The sequence below is a fragment of the Mastigoproctus giganteus genome, chromosome 13 (genome assembly GCF_048544385.1).
Source record: "Mastigoproctus giganteus isolate SK-2022 chromosome 13, ASM4854438v1, whole genome shotgun sequence".
NCBI classification, from domain to species: Eukaryota; Metazoa; Arthropoda; class Arachnida; order Uropygi; family Thelyphonidae; genus Mastigoproctus; species Mastigoproctus giganteus.
Genome location: NC_143587.1, coordinates 164,850,288 through 164,873,392, shown reverse-complemented (window position 1 = coordinate 164,873,392; position 23,105 = coordinate 164,850,288). Strand labels below are relative to the sequence as shown.

At 37.5% G+C, this 23,105-nt stretch overlaps 1 protein-coding gene across 4 annotated transcripts in view; it reads right to left on the bottom strand.

Moving 5' to 3' along the window:
* Oseg1 (intraflagellar transport protein Oseg1) overlaps positions 1-23,105 on the bottom strand; it is a 540,669-nt gene that overhangs the window by 93,979 nt on the left and 423,585 nt on the right. For all 4 annotated transcript variants that reach the window (XM_090387737.1, XM_090387735.1, XM_090387736.1 and 1 more), the window contains one exon: positions 13,728-13,893. In XM_090387737.1, coding sequence (XP_090243863.1) covers positions 13,728-13,893 — 166 coding nt within the window. The remainder of the gene's footprint in view (positions 1-13,727; positions 13,894-23,105) is intronic.

Below are 23,105 nucleotides of genomic sequence, written 5' to 3'. Positions count from 1 at the left end.
ATTTCCCCCTAAAGCCTTGCAGATTCCTTCGTCTTGAGTTAATCCACAAGGCTCTTAACATATAATCCCTCCTATCATGTCTGGGCAGAATTGCAGACACATAGACATTATGGCCTAGCTCGCGATATTTCCTCAGCATAGTCCTGTATTTTTCCAACAAATCGTAAGATCATGTATGTTTAATATCATTAGTCCCCTCATGAATAATAATGTTCTCTTTACCCCCTTTAAAATCTGACAATCTGTTGGTGACATCATCAATAGTTGCTCCCGGCAGACATACCCTGGTTCTACTCCACCTATCCTTATTACAAAAAATATTCCCCGTTTCCCTGACAATGGATCTCCTAATAAAACAATGTCCTTTTTAACCAGAGTAGTTCGCACTTGGTTTTTCTGTTTTTGAGGCTCGAATCGGGTGTGCATCGCTTGGTAGATTGCTGGAGCCTTGAGTCCCTGACGAGCTCCCAGATACATTATTCTGGAAGGCAAGCACCCGTTTTTTCAGGGACTCAAATTGTTCCATCAGTGCACCAAATTGTAATTTAAGATCGGTGCACTCCTTACATCGATCACAAAGAAAAGAATCCCCAGGTGAGGTAGGATTAGTCACCAGGTCGACCTTGGAAAACAATCCACAGGTTCCACAACGTATTAAATCATTACTCACCTGTAAATCGCCATCGGCTATTTCCGTGTGAGTCACGATACCCTGTGACGTGTTTAAGGCAGATCTCAAACTGCCATTATAAAATTAAATAAATATCAATGAAAGTTAACTTTAAAAAAATTATATCTAAAATATTATTAAAATCAAACTGTTACAGGAAAACCTATAACAAAATAATCCAACAATATCTAAATAAATCAAATATTTAAAAGCACCATCCAAAAGTAAACTACTTAACTGAGGAGCCCTGACTAAGCGCGTCCGCTCACCTCGAATGCCAACACTGACACTGAACTGATTAGTGTGGGTCAGACCTCAATGATGGCGGAGAGTTGTGCCACTGACAGAAATCCCAGGTATTTGGGACATTTATCACTCCTGTAAACATTTTTACAATAGTCAACTGCTGCTGTTAAACACCTGCTGTCAATTAACTTTGAAAGCCTGGGTACATTTAGCTGTTCAGTCATATCAGTGGTTCTCAATGGGGGGGGGTTCGGCGATGCTTATTTTTAGCCCATTTCAGGGTCTAGTATTCACATTTGAACACCAATTTTTGAAGTGAGGCCAAAGCAGACGCCCAAATTTCAGCTGCATATAAAATAACTGGATAAACGGTGGTTTGAAGATATCTGAAAGTGGCTGCGGCATTGTTGGAATGAAGCAGGTGTTGCTTCGCTGATAAATCACTTCCAGAGGTATTCTGTGGATCATCAAATCTCAGTTTCCAATCAAAATAAACACTGAGGTCCTTATGGCTGGAAACCACTGGGATGGGAGTGCTACAAACTGTTGGTTGACTTACTGTTGGTCGCTGTTTCAGTGAACAAATCACTATTGCAGATTTAGAAGGGTTAAGGTTTCCCCAGAAATCTGCAAGTAATTTGAAAGACCAGTCAAGTTCTCTGTAACTGAAGATGCAATTGCCCTTGGGTTTGCAGACGGTGGGATTAGCGTAAGCAACTTAATATCATCGGCAAAAATTAAAACATCATCATGGGGACACATAAAAGGAATAATAAGAATGGCTGAGAAAAGGAGGCCAGAAAGGACACCTTGCAGTAATTTTCCAGGTAAAGTGGGATTTCATGTGTGTGAGGTGGACACTTCTATTACTCAATAAAGCAGTGAAGAAAGCTAATAGATCGCCATTAAACCTGAAGAAGGATTGTAGAAAACTCTGTGAAGGTCTGTGATGTCCAGGCTGTCAAAGGCAGCTTCAATATCGATGTATACAATAGCCAATTCGGATTTAGTTTCATATGCCTGAAGGATGGATGTCTGTGCTGCCACGAGGTTTGTTATGGTGGATCTATTTGCAACTGCAATATGGAACTGTTTCGGTTTCTGTGGCATGAGCTGTTTGCTTAATTTTGATGGTGCAAAAAATATGATTAGTAAAAACAATGGGCTTATGGGTAGAATAACCAAGAAAATATTGGAGCTGAACCTCTGATTGGAATTCACTGCATTGTGCATCAAGAAGCTCTCTGTGGGAAAGTATCTCCAACATGTTATGAATGTCGATATTTCAACTGTAAATTTTATAAGATCAAATGGCCTTAATCACGCTAAGTTTGACCAGTTCTTTCAGAAATTGAAGCTGAATACGAAGATATAATTTTTACATAGTGCAGTGAGATGGCTTAGTCATGGCAAAGTGTTATCGTTTCTTTAAACTGCATGCATCATGAAATTGATATTTTTATGACAGAAAAAGGGAAACAATAAAACAACTTACAAATATCGAGTGGCTGTTTGATCTTGCAATTCTTACACACATTTCTAGTCATTTAACTTCTCTTAATTTAAAACCACAAGGGAAAGAAAAATTGGTCTCTGATTTGTATAGTGACATCAAAACATTTTATAAGTCCTATATTGAGCAAGACAATTTAGTTCACTTTGAATATTGTATCGAGCTAAAAGAGAAACATATTTCCAAAGAATCATTGCCACTCGTTAATACAATTAGATTTTTATGAGTTTGTAAGTAAATTTGCTAATATAAGGTCCCATGAAAAAAACATAAGCTTGTTTGAGATTCCATTTACTTCTATGACTGAAAACTACAATCTCAGCTTGAAACCTGAAATTATTGATCTTAAAGACAAAAAATAGTTCAAAAATAAGTATATGGACTGCGAAAATAAACTACTTGAATTCTACAAGGCTCTCCCATCTGAAGATTTTCCGCTAATAAAAGAAAATGCCACAAAAATGGCTACTTTGTTCAGACCAAGCAAACTTTTCACGCATGAAATAATATAAATATTTAAAAAGAAACAATAACAGATGAGAATCTTTATTCTGTATTGAGAATCGGCCTCCCAAATTTTCAACCAAATTTTGAACAATTATCTAAAAACATTCAGCCTCAATCGTTATATTATATTTATTTATTTATTCACCTTAATAATGAAAAGCAGTGATCCTTTTCAGGTTGTAAAATTTCCTAAAGTGAGCATTTAAAACAAAAGTAAGGTATTTTTTAAAAAAACAAGAGTAAGTATTTTTTTTTTTAAAAAACAAAAGTAATCATATTTTTATAATTTTAATAAAATCTAAAAAATAAATCACTGACATAGATATGTTGCACACAAGTGTTGGGAATTTCCATTTTTTATATATAGCCTGAAAATAAAAAACAGTAACACGAAAATAGAAATTTCCTTTTACTTGTAACAAGATATGAAAGATGTTACACACTAATTTTTCTCAAATCACTCAGTGCGGCCCACAAAACAAATCTAACTTTGAATATGGCACTATACAGGAAAAGGTTGGACACCACTGACTTAAGATATAATTTATATTTGTGAATATAAAAATAAAGTAAAAACAACTTAATTCTGAAAGAATAAAAATCAGTTGAATTCACAAACTAACAAGGAATACAACAAAAACATTTTAATAGTCAAGTTTTAATTAAATTGCCTAATGAACACTGATTACACAATTAAATTGTGCAATTAATTTAATTGTGTAATTAACCTTGCAGTAAAAAGTATTTTTAAAAACTTTTATTATAAAAAATAAAAGTTCATTTAGTTATGAATGAAACACACACACACACACACACACACCAATACTGTTCATGGGTTTGAACAAGTATTGGTGTGAGTTTATGTAAATTATGTATTAATTTACATGCTTCAAACATTAAATTAACAAGATCTTTATATCTCATCTTAAAAAAAAAACAATCCAACTTCTTCAGAACACTTTTTGTTTAATAAATGTTCTTGACAACAGTACAGATGTGATCAAAGGCTAGCACTGCTCTTCTAACAACACTGTAAATCAGTAAATTTTGGGCATCAGATTTTTTTTAGGTAATGTGTGCACAGTTTCTTCACCATCTATCAGCATACTGAGTGTTTAGAAGATCTGGTGGTTCACTGTGGCGGCAACAGAGTCATCCACGTGAATACAGTCTCAAAATTCTCCCATGAGGCATGTGTCTCCTTACTTCCACCCATTCATTCACTCGATGGTTTGATTCATTTTCAAGAAGAGGGCCTACATCCTTCTTGATAAATACACTTCTGGCAAAGCAGTTTTTTACGACATTAGAAGAAATGCCATCTCGTGGAATCAGTGTTTCAAAGGGCATCTAACACATTCTATTTTTGGGGAAATGCAGTTTTACCTTAAATGTGGCAGATAAAATAATGCACCAGGCAGAATCTGAGCTATGAATGATACCCGAATCTAGAAGATACAAGAAACTTGGGTGTTTTGAGACAAAAAGAGCAATCTAATATTTAACCGATTTAGCACCCCAAAGAATGCACAATGATCCAGAATCATCAGGATTTTCCTTTTCTGCATGAGTTTCTTCTATCCATTCATAGAAGAACCCAATCTTCTATGAATGGATAGAAGCTGTTTTGTTTGACTCATACTCACAGGGGATTGGTCATTCCTTTAAAACATCTTTGCCTAGACAGTACCAGTGACAGTACTGCTGCATACCATCTACATTGGTGCACAGCAGTATTGTTTGTTGTTGGTTTTTTTTTAGGAGCATTAGCAACTAAGGCCATATTACTCCGGGAATATGTGGTGGTCATTCCCTGACCTTTCCGCATCCTCGGCACTTGGTGGTCACAGGCTCGAACCCCGGACTAATCAAGAAGCGTGTTCTACGCACTGCTGCTCCTGCCCACCTGGCTATGGAGGCGCCGCACAGCAGTACAGTCACCTTCTGTTTGCTCAATTTTCTCCCAATGGCAGGTGTTTCCCAAAGAATATGAAGTGTTGTTTTATTGGAAGCAAATTGTAAAACATTCCTATCTCATTCAAGTTGAAAAGCTTTTTGCTTTACATTCAGCTAGAATTGGTTGCACAGACTCTAACCAACCTTGATTTTCCTCCAGATTTGTCATAGATATTAAGCGAGACTAAGTTGTTTCATTCTTTAAGTGCTGCAACCGGCCATTGCTACACTTAAAATCACTGATACCAGGGTGTCTCCGTAGCCAGGTGGGAAGGAGCAGCAGTGCGTAGCACACGCTTCTTGATTAGACCGGGGTTCGAGCCAGTCACCACCAAATACGGAGGATGCGGAAAGGTCAAGGGAATGACCACCGCATATTCCCGGAGCAATATGGCCTTAGTTGCTAATGCTCCTAAAAACAAAACAAACAACACTGATACCAAAGTTCAGTGTGTGAAAAAATTAGCCTTTTGTTACAGTGGGGGGGGGCTTGACACTGGTAACTTCAACTGGAATTTACCAATGTCATTAAAGACTACTGGAATGGTGCCACCAGATGCATAGAATCATTCATAATCTTTGTTCAATGCTTTTCATCATGTACAAGTTTTCTTTTTTTTTAGTCCCATTCAAGTTTCAGAAACATTTTTGTCAGTTTTTTTTAACACCATTGATAACATTGGTAAAGGAATGTTAAATTGCTTTGCAACGTTACTGGTGTTTTAGCTCCTCCCGTATTTCATTTTAAACTGAAGGATCTCACTCTATTCTTCTGAAATGACAAAATGATCTTGACAGCTAGTTATTAGGGCATGTGATGTGTGTACTTATTACTAGCCATATTGAAAAGTATAGTTATACTATGCAAACATTAACTAAGTAATTAGCATTAGCATTAGTAGAGGCATTTGATGCAAGAAAGCAAGCTTATGCAGCATCAGCCAAAAAAAAAAAAAAAAAAACCCACTTCACCCCTCTGTTCGTTCCAAATACCTGTCCAGCTGGGCCTTAAACTTATTTAGGCTATCAACCTCCACCACAAGGGATGGAAGTCTGTTCCACCAACCAACCACCCGCTGGCTAAAGGCAAATTTCCTCACGTCTATCCTACATCTGTCTTTCCTCAATTTGAATTTATGCCCTCTCAGGTGATTTTTCTGAGCTAGAGGAAGAATCCCATCAGCATTGAGCATGCTTAAACCATTCAAGGCTTTATACACCTCTATCAGATCACCTCGCTGGTGCCTAGTCTCCAGACACTGTAATTTGCAAAACTTAAGCCTTTCTTCGTAAGAGCACCCCTTTGTTCCATTCACTAATCTTGTTGCCCTTCTCTGTACTCGTTCCAGCAGCTCTACATCCTTCTTGAAATGAGGCCTCCAGACCTGTATACAGTACTCTAGGTGTGGCCTGACCATTGCCTTATACAATGGAATAATCACCTCCTTATCCCTGCTGGAAAAATTCCTGTATATCATTGACAATACTCCATGAGCTACTCTTGCAGCCCGTCTGCACTGCTCAGAGAACTTCATATCTGCCTGCACAACCACCCCCAAGTCCCTTTCATTCTCTACTACTGTCAGTGTAGTACCACAGAGTTGATACGTTGCTCTGGGGTTGCTGTTTCCCATATGTAGTACTTTACATTTTTCAATGTTAAACTTCATTTGCCACCTCTCAGCCCATCTGCTCAACCTTTCCAGATCCTGTTGCAGCAGCATAGTGTCAGTAGTGTCCTTGACAACCCTGCCAACCTTTGTATCATCTGCAAACTTGGACATTAAGCTTGATATACCATCATCAATATCATTTATAAATACAGAAAACAATAATGGACCCAACACTGAGCCCTGAGGGACTCCACTAATAACATTAGTCCACGATGAGCAGTGTCCATTGATTACCACTCTCTGTCTTCTATAATTAGTTAATATGTTAGTTAATATGTTAGTTAGATAATTAGTTAATATTAGTTAAAATGCAGTTAATATGTAATACATATTAACTGCATTTTGTGTTAAACAAATTTGTTAATATGAGAATGCCTATTTGTTTTGCAGGTGAATGAGATCTACTGTGTATAAAAGAAAAAACTTTCTACAAACTGATATATTATTAAAGGGGTTTTTCCTATTTTAATCGTCACTTTCATATTTTAACCGTTTTATTTATTTATTTATTAATATTTTTATTACCACATTTATCTTATTTATTTTCACTTTTAAATAATTTTTTTATATAATTTTTAAACTATTTTTTTACCGTTGTTCAATGCATAAGATATGTTCCTTCTACTTAAGGCCACAGCTAATTTGGAGGAAATTAATTAATAAAATTAATAATATATACATCTTACCATACCCCCTTTTATAATTAAAACCTCCTGAACTTATTAGGCAGAAGGTTTTCATTACTGCAATCATTGTTTCCTATACATGATTATCGTCTTTTACCATAGGGATTATTTTACCCCCCCACATGGGAACATATGGGGAGGTAACAAGCCTCCCATATAGGGCTTGTTAACAAGAGAGAGAGACTGCTTCTACAGGAATGGGATACATTTAAATAGAAAAGGTACAAGAATATTTGCTGATGCTATCGAGGCAGTGTTAAGCAAGTCCAAAAACTGCTAGCTTGGGGGGGGGGAGGATTCACAGACTAATAGATTACCAAAAGCCACAGGCAGAGGTGAAAGTAATTGTTATGGCTCTGTTTAGGGTAACTAACAGTAGGAGCAGGTGCCTATATACTTACATGTACACCAATACTAGGAGGATAGTAAATTCAATGAAACTGAAGTGCTGGTGATGACATCAAAGGCAGATATTATTGGAATATCATAGAAGTGGTGTCACACAGAAGTAAGGAATGCAGAATTTAAATTTGGGGAGTAAATCTGAACACAAAGGTCAGACAGGATACGAAGGGAGGAGGAGTTATGCTGTTATATTCAAAAAAATCAAAGACAGTGAATCCAGTTCACATAGAGGAACAGTGCATTATTCAGTTCAGTTTGGTGTGATATAAGCACTGTGAAAGCAAAAATTAGTGTAGGAGTGTGTTATAGGCCTAATGACTGATTAGTATAATGAAAAAACACTATACAGAGAAATAAGAGTGGGCCAGTAAAGCAGAATGTCTTATAATTGGGGATTTTAACTTCTCAGATATTGATTGGAACTTGGGTTGGTCACTAACACACTAACAGACTTTTGCAAATTTACTGGAGGATTGTTTTCTGCAGCATAATATTCGAGAGGCAACCAGAGGGAGTAATACTCTTGATCTGATTATCAGCAGTGATTATTCAAGGATTAAAAATCTGCAGATAAAGGAGAGACAGAAACCAAACCTTGGCAGAGACCAAAGTGTACCGATGTGGGATTTACTTAAAGATGTAACTACCATCAGGGATAAAGTAAAGGGTTTTTGCTTTCATAAAGGTGACTACACTGGTCTCAGACAGTTTTTAAATTCTATACAGTGGGACCAGCTGATAATGTTACCCACACCAAATTCTAAATGGAAAATTCAAGGAATCAATCATGGATGCAACTAAGCTTTTCATACCAACTACGAAATACTGTTCAGATTTGGACCTAAATTGATGTCAGATTAACCTAAATTGATGTCAGATTAACAAATGAGACTCGTGACAGAGAGGAAAGAGGCATGTGATGCATATAAAGTATCAGGTGACACACTAGCTAACAGCAGATATAAACTACTCTATAATCAAGTCACAAAGGAGGTAAGGCAAGCAAAGACAGACTATGAGAAATCTTTGATAAAGGATGCAAAGAAAAACAGCAAAGACTTCTTTACTTAGATAAACTCTAGAAGGAAGGAAGGAGGGTGAATAAGATTAGTCCACTTGATATCAGTGGTTTGACTGTTGATGATTCTATTCAGGTAGCTGACAAACTGAATGATTTGCAACTACTTGAATGAAACCGAATGATTTGCAAACTGAGTATTTTGCAACTGCATTCATACGAGGAGTTATTTAGGGATAGGAATGCCAAACGTTTATCAAACTCTAACAAAGAACTAAAGGATTTTGTAATAAATGAAAGCAAAGTGGAGGAGAAATTGTTCAAGTTAAACATAAGAAAGGCACCTGGGGTAGATGGAATCTATCCAGTTATATTAAAGGAGGCAGCAAAAGAAGTAAGCAAACCCTTAGTCATAATTATGAGAGCATCCATGGATTCAGGTGAGGTCTAAACAGACTAGAGATATGCAAGTGTATCCCCTATTCACAAACAGGGATCAAAGGGTGACACAAGTAACTATAGACCTGTTAGTTTAACTTCTGTTCTGGGGAAAATTAGGGAGACACTGGTTAAAGAAGCATTGAAGGATCATCTACACAGAGCTGCAGTTATAGCTACGACACAGCACCGGTTTGTTAAGGGGAGGTCTAGTCTGATCAATTTGATTGGATATCATGATGTGGTCACAAAGAAACTCGATGCAAAAAATAATTTTGTTATCATATACTTGGATTTCAGGCAGAGTCACCACAATTAGGTAAGTGTTCTTTACAGGCGGCAGTTCAAGAGGGAGCCGAAATTTTTTTTGATATTGTTTTCTGATTGGTTAACACATATCAGTATTCAACATTTAGGGCATCAAATTTTATTTTGCTTACTGGCGGCACATAGGAATGCAGTGCTACTGATTTCAGGAAAGCTTTTAATACTGTTGCGCTTGAAAAACTGCTGTATAAACTGGAGCAATATTACATTAACAGCAAGCTGCTGCTTTGGATAAAGGGATGGTTAAGTGGGAGAAGACAGGGAGTGGTAATCAATGGCCACTGCACTTCAACTGGTGAACTCCACTAATGTTATTAGTGGAGTTCACCAGGGTTCAGTGGACATTGCTGTTTTCTATATTTATCACTGATATAATCTCTTTTGTGACTTGGTTACAAACCAGATATAAACTGGTCTGTAACCAAGTCACAAACGAAGATTATGAGAAATCTTTGGCAAAGGATGAAAAGAAAAACAGCAAAGAGTTCTTTACCCTATGTAAACTCTAGAAGGAAAGGGATGAATCAGATTGGTCCACTGGATATTGATGGTTCAACTGTTGATGATCCTGCTCAGGTGGCTAATAAACTAAATGAGTATTTTGCATCTACATTCACACATGAAGAGTTATTCAGGGAGGAGAATGCCAGCGGTGAATTAAATTCTGGCAGTAAGCTAGATAATCTTGTAATAACTGAGAGCAAAGTGGAGGAGAAATTGTTGAAGATAAACATAAAAAAGGCATCCAGGGTGGATGGGATCTATCCAGTTATATTAAAGGAGGCAGCAAAGGAAGTAAGCAAACCCTTAGCCATAATTATGAGAACTTCCTTGGAACCATGGACTGGAGATGTGCAATTGACCCCAATTCACAAAGGAGGATCAAAGGGCGACAAGTAATTATAGACCTGTTAGTTTAATTTCTGTTCAAGGGAAATTAATGGAGATGCTGGTTAAAGAAGCACTGCAGGATCATCTAGACAAGACTTCAGTTACAGCTCAGACACAGCATGGTTTTGTTAAGTGGAAGTCTTGTCATACCAATTTGATTGGATACTATGATGTAGTCACAAAGGAACTGGATGCAAAGAATAATTTTGATCATATATTTGGATCTTAGAAAGGCTTTTGATACTGTTGCACATGGAAGACTGCTGCACAAATTGGAGCAGTGTGGCATTGGAGACAAATCGCTGCTATGGATAAAGGGATGGTTGAGAGGGAGAAGATAGGGAATGGTAATCAATGGACACTGCTCTTCGTGGACTAAATTATTGGAGTCCCCCAGGGTTCAGTGTTGGGACCATTGTTGTTTTCTGTATTCATTAATGATATTGATGATGGTATATCAAGCTTAGTGTCCAAGTTTGCAGATGATACGAAGGTCAACAGGGATTTTAATGACACTAATGACAGTACGCTGCTGCAACAGGATCTAGAAAAGTTCAGATGTGCTAATAGGTGGCAAATGAAGTTTAACATTGACAAATGTAAAGTACTACATATGGGAAGCAGTAACCCAATAGTGATGTATCAACTCTATGGTACTACACTGAAAGTGGAATAAAATGAAAAGGACCTGGGGGTAATTGTGCAGGCAGATACGAAGTTTTCTGAGCAGTGCAAAAGGTCTGCAAGAGTAGCTCACTGTGTCTTGTTAATGATATACAGGAATAAGGAGGTGATTATCCCCTTGTATAAGGCAATGGTCACACCACACCTTGAGTAATGTGTACAGGTCTGGAAGCCTCATTTTAAGAAGAATGTAGAGCTGTTGGAACAAGTACAGAGAAGGGCAAGATTAGTAAATGGAACAAAGCGTTGCTCTTATGGAGAAAGGCTTAAGTTTTGCAAATTACAGTGTCCGGAGAGTAGGCACCTGCCACGGGATCTGATGAAGGTGTATAAAGCCTTGAATGGTTTGAGCGTGCTCAATGCTGATGGGATTCTTCCTCTTGCTCAGAATAATCGCCTGAGAGGGCATAAATTCAAATTGAGGCATGACAGTTGTAGGGCAGATGTGTGGAAATTTGCCTTTAGCCAGCGGGTGGTTGATTGCGGAAACGTTTTCATCTGTCGTAGAAGTTGATACTTAAACAGATTCAAGGATGCAGAACAAGACAAGCATTTGGAGTGAGTGGATGGGTGAAATCAGAAGGGGGTGTGCATATTTTTTTTTTTTGACTATAGAGTACCATAGAGTTGATGTATCAACTGTATAGTACTACACTGAAAGTGGTATAGAATGAAAAGGACCTGGGGGTAATTGTGCAGGCAGATACAAAGTTTTCTGAGCAGTGCAAAAGGTCTGCAAGAGTAGCTCACTGTGTCTTGTTAATGATATACAGGAATTTTTCTAACAGGGATAAGGATGTGATTATTCCCTTGTATAAGGCTATATAAGCTATATAGCTATATAAGCTTGCTCTCTTGCATCATGTGTGTCATTGCTAATGCTAATCTCAAAAAGATTCATCTAACAACGATGAGTCTGCGAATGTAGCACATCAATATCATCACTATTCTCTCCACACCTGGGTGGGAAAGGCCCAGGTTCAAATGTCATTGGTGATGTGAGGAACTTTTATGGGCTTTTTTCACTCCATAGCTGAGTTAGTCAGTCTCAGGCGTAGATAGCAAGGTTTTTTTTTTCCGGAACCTAGGGTTTTCGCTCCAGCAAAGCAGGCAAATCAACCAGAAAGCACATCCAATGTACAGACACAAGACACATGGGTAGATGAAATAACTTTCCAGGTAACCCTAATAAATAGTTTTTAAACAAAATGGTTTGAGATCCTGAGTACAGGCGATGTGGCTATGTCACTGAGAAAACCCGAAAACGGGAACAAAGTGATTTGGTCGCAACACCTGTTTTCATAGACATGAGTAATTTGCATTTTGTGCGACTCTGCAAGGTGATAGACCCATTTCTATTGGATACTCTGAATTTGCATGAAAGAATACCTATTACATCAAATATTCACCTTCAGCAACACTGTTCACAATAAAATATCGACAAAAACATTTTATTCTGTTAATTTTTTTGAGCAGTGTATTATGGCTGCTATGGAGGTTATATGACAGGCCCTAGTCATTTTGAAGTGAATTATTTAGGTAACCAAAACAGACTGGATTCTATTTTGGTTACGGGAGCTGGTAATTCTGTATATCCTTTATTCTTCTCCTTGCAGTCAAGATAAGGCTCCATTTGTGATCAGTGATAATGCCAACACATTTTAGAAACTGAACCCAGTTTTGGTTCAGCTTGATAACCGTGGGTGTGCGAATATTCAGGTTATCGCTTATAAGAAGCATTTTTGTCTTATTTGTGGATACACAAAGCTTCTGTAGATTAGCTCATTCTTGAATTAGCTGAGAGGACAGTGTTGGCCTGCCCCTCCAAGTAGGCCAAGGTGGAACCACTGAGTAGTACGACCAGATCGTTGGGGTAGTAGTAGTAGTAGCATGTGATGCAAGAAACCAAGTGTATGAGCTTATGCAGCATGAGCCAAAAAAATCACACCATTCCCTCCAAATGCCTGTCCAGTTCCTCCTTAAATTTATTCAACTTATCAACTTCCATGACAGATGGAAGTTTGTTCCAGCAATTAACCACCTGCTGGCTAAAGGCAAATTTCCGCACATCTATTCTACACCTGTCCTTTCTTAATTTGAATTTATGCCCCCTTAGGTTCGTAATCTGAACAAGTGGAAGGAACGCATCAGAATTCAGCGTGCTCAACCCATTCAAGGCCTTATACACCTCAATCAGATCAACGCGCAGGTGCCTAGTCTCCAGCCACTGCAATTTGCAGAACTTAAGCCTCTCTTGGTAAGAGGATCTCTTCATTCCCCTCACCAATCTTGTTGCCCTTCTCTGTACAAGGTCAAGCAAATCTACATCCTTCCTAAAATGAGGCCTCCAGACCTGTATGCAGTACTCAAGGCATGGCCTGACCATTGCCTTATACAGAGGGACAATCGCCTCCTTTTCCTTGCCAGAAAAATTCCTATATATCATTGACAAAACCCCCCATGACCTGCCCTCACAGCCTGTCTGCATTGCTCAGAAAATCTTTGGAAAATCTCGTTTATTCTTTCATAGGAAATGGGTACTCTGAATAAATTTAAGGAAGAACTAAACAGATTATAAGAGGGATCAGACAGGTAATGTGGAAAGTACATTTTCTTTTTCTTTCTTTCTTTTTTTTTTTTTTCCTCCTGCTGTATAAGCTTGTTTATTTTGCATTATTTGTCACTACTGATACTAATATAAATGAAATCTTACCTCAGCATCACTAAAGGGTTTTGCACGAATAGTGACAGCTCCCAGTTCAATTGCTTCCTGAAAACGAGGTGGAACATGAAGATTTTGAAGTTTATCATATGCATGACGGGCTAGTTTAAAAGCTCTCAGATTACGACTTTGTTTAGCTAATGCATAATGGATAGCTCTGGAAACATATATAAGGCAAAAAGCTCCATTCAAAATATACTGTATTTAAATAAAAACAGCAAACAAGACTTTTATGTCTTGTTTGCTGTCTGATTTCTGTCGGCCATTCCAGTCATATGATTGCTGATTTTAATAATTCTAAAAAAAAATAATAAACTGATTAAAAAATAATTTATCTTATCTTTTTATAGCATAATGAGATGTGATCAAGAAAGTTTCAGCGACTGATTTTGTATTCTTAAACTTCAGCATGTTGAGTGACTCATTTAACATAGTAATGTGATACACGGGGCCTGATTTTGTATTCTTAAACTGCAGCACATTGAGTGACTCATTTAGACACAGTAATGTGATACTGAGGGTCCCCAATATCTGAGTATTCATTATCTGAGCACCCACAGTTGTGTGGATTTGAAAATTAAAGAATTAAAGCTTTTTTCCCTTGAGAAAATTGATGAAGCACTTGAATATTTTTTGGGAGAAGTTAAAGACATAACTAAATGCTACGACACAATTTTATCTGAAAACATATGGTGCAAAAAAAAAACACGAACAACTCTGGATTCATTCTTTATTTGTACAACTGAAAAATAGTGTAACTTAAAAACCTTACGTTGTGCAAAATATTATAATAAAAAAGGTCTAACAAAATAATTTTCTCATTTTTCAGTTCCTTCATCCATAATAAACATTACTATATAATATATCGGTACACCATAGATAACTCTTCACTATGATAGTCATGTGAAAGGCATCATTTCATCTTTATCTCATATTGTGCTCATCATTCACAACGAGTTGCCCATGTATTGCACTATCTCAAATAAGTAACACTTCACTTGCAATACCAGGATACTTGCCCACCCACTGATGAAAGCTAACTAGCTTTGAAATTGTACTATCTGAGTGGTGGTGCCCACTGAGAATAAGTAACAATAGTCTTCTCTATTAGTGAAGCATTACTTATTCAAGGTAGTGCAATACAACATGGGCAACTCGTGAAGGATGAACACAATATGAGATACATATGAAATGATGCCTTTCACACTACTACCGTAGTTTTTCTTTAAGAGTTGTCTATGGTGTATCTACATCAATATTATATAGATATAGAACCTTAAACTCTTAAAATAATATGCCTAGTTGTATTTAGTTTTATTTAAATAATAAACATTATGAAAATCTGGTCTCCGTTTTAAGTGGAATTTTCTGGAACCAATTACCCTCAGATAACGATGATCCCCTGTACTTGTTTATCTGCAGCAGTATGAATTAGCAAAAAATGAATAGAAGGAGTTCCACGTATCTCATCACCTTTTAAAATGAATGATTTTACAATACAACAAATTTGGATTATATTTTTTTCCAATTAGGGAGAAGTGCAACCAAACCTCCCACAATATTAAAAACAGCTTTCCCAGAAAAGACTATGTGCATTGTTCAAAGACTTTTCATCTTTCGCAAAGTTTAATGTCATCTTTGACATACAAGCAATGGCTTGATGCTCGTATGTCAAAGATGATCCCCATTTTGGCCCTTTCAACTTCAAAAACCAATCATTCAGTTTCTTGAATTCATTAGCAGACCAGGAGTAAATGAAACTTGACTATCTGCAATGTTGCCAGTGAAACTGATATTTCTTATTTAAATACTAAGTGTTTCAGCTAAATTTGTACCTCACACCCTTCACTGATAATTACAAGGATTATCAGTAAGTGTAATTTAAAATCGAGGGTAATCACAAAGATTATCAGTGACTGTTTTTCTGGGTAATTGTAGGCAATTACCCAGAAAAAAAGACAGCCTTCTCAAGTGACTAACTTCATCTTCTCTAAGTCCCCAAATCTTGATCAAATGTGAAGATCATGTTTATTGTATAATTTGATTCAAAGGGCATTGTTCATTATAAATTTGTCTTGCATCATTAAGCAGAAAACAACCAGAAATAATGCAGAACTGTTCTACAGTTCTACACAATGTTATCTAGAGAAAATAGCTGTCTAGAGAAAGCAGCTGAAAGCAACATGAAAATATGCTTGTGCACTTTGTACTCTCCATTCAAGGATTGCTTGAAATGCAATCCAACTGTGGTCTCACATCGACTATACTTACCAGATTTAGCTCCCTGTGATCCCCTCCTTGACAAACGCTTAAAGTCCCCTCAGAAGGGATCACAGTTTGGCAATGACTGAGGAAATTATTCAGAATATGACATAGGACTTATTGGCATTCCAAAAGGATGACTACGAGGAATGTTTCCTGAAGTTACAGAAGCACTAGAATGGCATGTACAGTGTCAAGAAGACTACTTCGAAGGAGATCCATCTGAATAGCCAGTTGGTTTCATCATTTTCCAAATATTAGCTCAATCTCTGAACTTTCTGATCATACCTCATATACCTTCATATACAAGAAACATATTACAGAAACCTGAAATTTTAATAAACACAATTATTTCTACAAATCAAAACGTCACTTATTTTAAGAAAAATTAAAGTAAATCACCCTCTGAATACCAGTAAAAAATTTCATGAATAACAAAAATTTAAATAAAAGGAATAAATATAAATATTATAGTTAGGGAAGGACGCTAAGGTTATTAATTAAGGTTATTATTATATTAATACAACTCACATGGTATAAGAGTGGTATTATATTAATACAACTCAGATGGTATAAGAGTGGTATTATATTAATACCACTCTTATACCATGTGAAATTAATAATATAGTTTATAAGGCTGTTTGCCTAAATTACTTAATGTATATTAATTTAGGCGAACAGCCTAATAAATTATATTATTAATGTCTTGTGGTATAAGAATGGTATTAACATAATAATAACATAATATTGACATAATCAACGTAACATAAACCCCTGGCTTGTAGCCATGAAGGGTACTGTGAATGGCATGTGCCTTTTGTATGCAATAAAGAGTTCTTCTTCTAATAACCATAATATATAAATATTATATAAATAAATAAATATAAGGATTATCATGAGTAATTCTAGAAAGTATGGTACAGGAAAATGCTGAAAATGGGTGTAAACAGAAATAGAAATAAAAGTAAATAGAAAGTTACATTCTAATAAGGCAAGAGTGTAACAGCATGTGCAGTAACCACTAAATTAATCCACATGTATTCTGTGCATATGACATGAGTGCAATATAAAATATTAAGAGTAGGAGACCAGCGGAATTACTTAACAAGTACAGGTCACTGTTGAAAAAAAGCCGTAAAGTAGGGTTGAATTTGAAAGTGTCTGCAATTCTGCCCAGACACGATAGGAGGGAGTATATGATGAGAGCCTTGTCATTCAATTCGGCCCTGGAAAGATTGTGCAAGGCTCAAGGGGTAGAATTTTTTTCAGCCTGGAATGTACTTGTTAACAGGAGAGATTGCTTCTACAGGGATGGGATACACTTAAATAGAAAGGGTGCAAGAATATTTGCTGATGCTATCGAGGCAGTGTTAGGTGGGTCGGAAAACTGCTAGTTTGGGGGGAGACAAAGACTAATGGATTAACAGTAGCCACTGGCAGAGGTGAAAGAGATTCTTGCACTGCTTCTATTGGCATGAGCAGAAGCCTGAAAAACAAGATGCAGGATATTTCAGAGACTGCTGGAAGTCATTGCGGTACAAGTAAACACATGGGTTGTGTTAGGGTAGCTAAGAATAGAAACAGGTGCATGTATACTTGCATGTACACCAATGCTAGGAGTTTAGTAAATAAATTTGATGAATTTGAGGTATTGCTCAAAACATCAAAGGCAGATATTGTTGGGATATCAGAGACGTGGTGTCACACAGATATAAGGAATGCAGAACTGGAATTTGGGGAGTACAATGTGTATAGAAAGGATAGACAGGACAGGAGGGGAGGAGGGGTTATGCTATTAGTTAAAAAACACATAAAATCCAAGGAAGTGAAGCCAGTCGACATTGATGGACAGGGCAGTGTCGAGTCAGTTTGGTGTGACATAAGCATAGGTAAATCAAAATTGAGAGTAGGAGTGTGCTATAGGCCTAATGACTCTGATGAGTATAATAAGATACTGTACAGGGAAATAGAATGGGCCAGTAAATCAGAGAGTCTTATAATGGGGGATTTTAATTTCCCAGATATTGACTGGAATTTGTGGGTTGGTCACTCACACACTAGCAAGGCTTTTGTGGATTTATTGGACGATTGTTTTCTACACCAGCATGTTCGGGAGGCAACTAGAGGGAGTAATACTCTTGATCTGATTATCAGTAGTGATTCTTCATGCATTAGGAATCTGCAGATAAAGGAACTACTGGGTGGCAGTGATCACAGTGTGCTGAAGTGGGATTTACTCAAGGAGGTAACTACCATCAGAGGTAAAGGGAAGGGTTTTTGCTTTCGTAAAGGCGACTATGATGGTCTGAGACAGTATTTAAATTCTATACAGTGGGACCAACTGATGATGTTACCAACAGCAAATTCAAAATGGGAAGCATTCAAGGAACTAATCTTGGAAGCTACCAGGCTTTACATACCAACCAAGAAATATTGTTCAAGGTTCAGGCCTAAATGGTTGTCAGATGAACTAATGAGACATATGGCAGAGAAGAAAAATGCATGGGATACATACAAATTAATGGGTGACATGGAAGCCTATGATAGATATAAGTTGGTCTGTAACCAAGTCACAAAGGAGATTAGGCAGGCAAAGGCAGATTATGAGAAATCCTTGGCAAAGGATGCAAAGAAAAACAGAAAAGAGTTCTTTACCTATTTAAACTCAAGAAGGAAAGGGATGAATCAGATTGGTCCACTGGATGTTGATGGTTCAACAGTTGAGGATCCAGCTGAGGTGGCTAACAATCTAAACGAGTATTTTGAATCTACATTCACACATGAGGAGTTATTCAGGAAGGGGAATGTCGTAGGTGAAGTAAACATTGGCAGTGAGCTAGATGATTTTCTAATAACTGAGAGGAAAGTGGAGGAGAAATTGTTGAGGATAAACATAAAAAAGGCACCCGGGGTGGATGGGATCTATCCAGTTATATTAAAGGAGGCAGCAAAGGAAGTAAGCAAACCCCTAGCCATAATTATGAGAGCTTCTTTGGACTCAGGGGAGGTACCCATGGACTGGAGATGTGCAAATGTAACCCCAATTCACAAAGGAGGATCAAAGGCTGACACAAGTAATTATAGACCTGTTAGTTTAACTTCGGTTCCACGAAAATTAATGGAGGCACTGGTTAAAGAAGCACTGCAGGATCATCTGGACAAGAATTCAGTTATAGCTCAGACACAGCATGGTTTTGTTAAGGGCAGGTCTTGTCTGACCAATTTGATTGGATACTATGATGTAGTCACAAAAGAACTGAATGCAGGGAATAACTTTGATATTATATATTTGGATCTTAGAAAGGCTTTTGATACTGTTGCGCATGGAAGACTGCTGCACAAATTGGAGAAGTGTGGCATTGGAGGCAAATTGCTGCTATGGATAAAGGGATGGCTGAGTGGCAGAAGACAGAGAGTGGTAATCAATGGACACTGCTCAACGTGGACTAATGTTATTAGTGGAGTTCCTCAGGATTCAGTGTTGGGTCCATTGTTGTTTTCTGTATTTATAAATGATATTGATGATGGTGTATCAGGCTTAATGTCCAAGTTTGCAGACGATACCAAGGTTGGCAGGGTTGTTAAGGACACTACTGATACTATGCTGCTGCAACAGGATCTGGAAAGGTTGAGCAGATGGGCTGAGAGGTGGCAAATGAAGTTTAACATTGACAAATGTAAAGTACTACATATGGGAAACAGTAACCCCAGATCAAAGTATCAACTCTGTGGTACTACGCTAACAGTGGTAGAGAATGAAAAGGACCTGGGGGTAATTGTGCACGCAGATATGAAGTTCTCTGAGCAGTGCAGACGAGCTGCAAGAGTAGCTCATGGTGTCTTGTCAATGATATACAGGAATTTTTCTAGCAGGGACAGGGATGTGATTATTCCCTTGTATAAGGCATTGGTCAGGCCACACCTTGAGTACTGTATACAGGTCTGGAGGCCTCATTTCAAGAAGGATGTAGAGCTGCTGGAACGAGTACAGAGAAGGGCAACAAGATTAGTGAATGGAACAAAGGGTTGCTCTTACAAAGAAAGGCTTAAGTTTTGCAAATTACAGAGCCTGGAGACTAGGCATCGGTGAGGTGATCTGATAGAGGTGTATAAGGCTTTGAATGGCTTGAGCATGCTCAATGCCGATGGGATTCTTCCTCTTGCTCAGAATAATCACCTGAGAGGGCATAAATTCAAATTGAGAAAGGACGGATGTCGGATAGATGTGCGGAAATTTCCCTTTAGCCAGCGGGCAGTTGGTTTGTGGAATAGACTCCCATCACTTGTTGTTGAAGTTGATAGCCTAAACAAATTTAAGGCTCAGCTGGACAGGTATTTCGAACGAACGGAGGGGTGAAATGGGAGTAGTGGTTGTTTTTTTTTTTTTTTTTTTTTTTTTTTTGGCTGATGCTGAATGAGCTTGCTTTCTTGCATCATATGCCTCTCTACTAATGCTAATGCTAATATTAATCCACATGTATTCTGTGCATATGACATGAGTGCAATATCAGAGAAATAAGGACAAAACTGCTAAAGAATGTACTCAAAATCAATCATTTGATGATAAGCAACAACCAATCGGTAATCAGATTCAGTCTCCAAAAAGCAAATGGTCTGTTCACCAATGAATCCAAGTAAGGAGCTCATTTCGAAAATCTCATCTCATATGTAGCAAAGAAATGAGCCTTTCTGGAATGCACTATCGCTGGCATTGTTGCATCATGTTGTCATTCCACTAAAAGGAAAATCATAATAAATAACTCAGAAATACCTATCATCACTGTCCACCAAAAAATTCAAGACTGTCCATATTGGCCAAAGAAAATATCGCAGCTGTAATTTGTAGTACAGTATAGTCAAAGTTTTTTGTGGTTCTACAAGATATACTCTCAAAATGAGAAAGATTGTTACTTATTACTGCTTCACAGTGGATAAAATGAGATCAGTTGCTGATTGGAAGACAGCAGATTCTGGTGCTGTTTTTTGTTTTTTTTTTGTTATTAAAAGGAATTCTTGCATGTTAACTGAATAGTCTAAACCAACCTCAATTACAATTTCTATGAGCCACTCAAAGAACTGTTGTTGAATTTGTAATGGATAAAGGTACTGGATAAAATGAGATCAGTTGGTGATTGGAAGATAGCAGATTCTGGTGCTGTTTTTTTTTTTTTTTTGTTATTAAAAGGAATTCTTGCATGTTAACTGAATAGTCTTAACCAACCTCAATTACAATTTCTATGGGCCACTCAAAGAACTGTTGTTGAATTTGTAATGGATAAAGGTACTATACAGCTGCAAATAATTAACATTATTTCATTGCATTATTTCTTCTATTGTTAAGAAATAATGACTAATTATTTGCCCATGAATGTTAAATAAGTGCTAACCATTCACTCATTTAACATTGAAATAAATGTCTAAACTGTAATGGGAATTACATAGAAAAAATAATGTTGTTGTAATTCTATGCTATATGGTGGACAATTATATCTATATTTACTGAATGACAAGTGAATCTAGTATGGAGGGGCTGGGAGAATTGTGGGGGACTACATATGTTAATTGTTACCTTTCATTATAAGAAAATTAGCATTAGCAAAGGCACATGATGCAAGAAAGCAAGCTTATATAGCATCAGCCAAAAAAAAAAAAAAAAAAAAAAAAAAAACAACCCTTATTTTTTTTATTATTTTTTTTTTTATGTGTACCCCAAACACGAGAGGTATTAGAACTTATTTTACTCATCCACTCGCTCCAAACGTTTGTCAAGTTCTGCCCTTTAATCTATTTAAGCTATCAACTTCTACAACGACAGATGGAAGTTTGTTCCAGCAATCAACCACCCACTGGCTAAAGGCACACTTCCGCACAATTATCCTACAACCGTCTTTCCTCAATTTGAATTTATGCCCTCTCAGGCGATTATAATGAGCAAGAGGAAGGAAACCCATCCACATTGAGCATGATATAACCATTCAAGGCTTTATAGACCTCAATCAGATCAGGTGCTTAGTCTCCAGACACTGTAATTTGCACAACTTAAGCCTTTCTTCATAAGAGCAATCCTTTGTTCCATTCACTAATCTTGTTGCCCTTCTCTGTACTCGTTCCAATAGCTCTACAAACTTCTTAAAATGAGGCATCCAGACCTGTACACAAGTCTGGTACATGTATACAGGTCTGGAGCATCCTGATCATTGCCTTATACAAGGGGATACCTCCTTATCCCTGATGGAAAAATTCCTGTATATCATTGACAAGACACAATGAGCTACCCTTGCAGACAGTCTGTACTGCTCAGAAAACTTTGTATCTGCCTGCACAATTACCCCCAGGTCCTTTTCATTCTCTACCTCTGTCAGTGTGGTACCACAGAGTACCATATGTAGTACTTTACTTTTGTCAATGTTAAACTTCATTTTCCACCTCTCAGCCCATCTGATCAACTTTTCTAGATCCTGTTGCAGCAGTGTACTGTCATTAACAACTCTGCCAACCTTGGTATTGTCTGCAAACTTCGACATTAAGCCTGATATACCATCATCAATATCATTTATAAATACAGAAAACAACAATGGACCCAACACTGAACCCCGAGGGACTCTACTAATAACATTAGTCCACAAAGAGCAGTGTTCATTGATTACCACTCTCTGTCTTCTCCCACTCAACCATCCCTTTATCCATAGCAGCAATTTGCCTCCAATGCCACACTGCTCCAATTTGTGCAGCAGTCTTATACAACAGTATCAAAGGCTTTTCTAAGATCCAAATATATGATAGCAAAGTTTTTCTTTGCATCCACCTTTGTGACTACATCATAGTATCCAATCAAACTGGTCAGACATGACTTCCCCTTAACAAACCCATGCTTTGTCCGAGCTGCTGTTTGCTGTTTGGTTTTTAGAAACATTAGCAACTAAGGCCATATTGTTCCGGGGATATCCGGTGGTCATTCCCTGAACTTTCCGCATCCTCCATATTTGGTGACTCAGGGGCTCGAACCCAGGTCTAATCAAGAAGGGTGTGCTACGCACTCCCTGCTGCTCCTGCCCACCTGGCTACGGAGGCACCTGCTGTGTCCGAGCTATAACTGAAGTCTTGTCC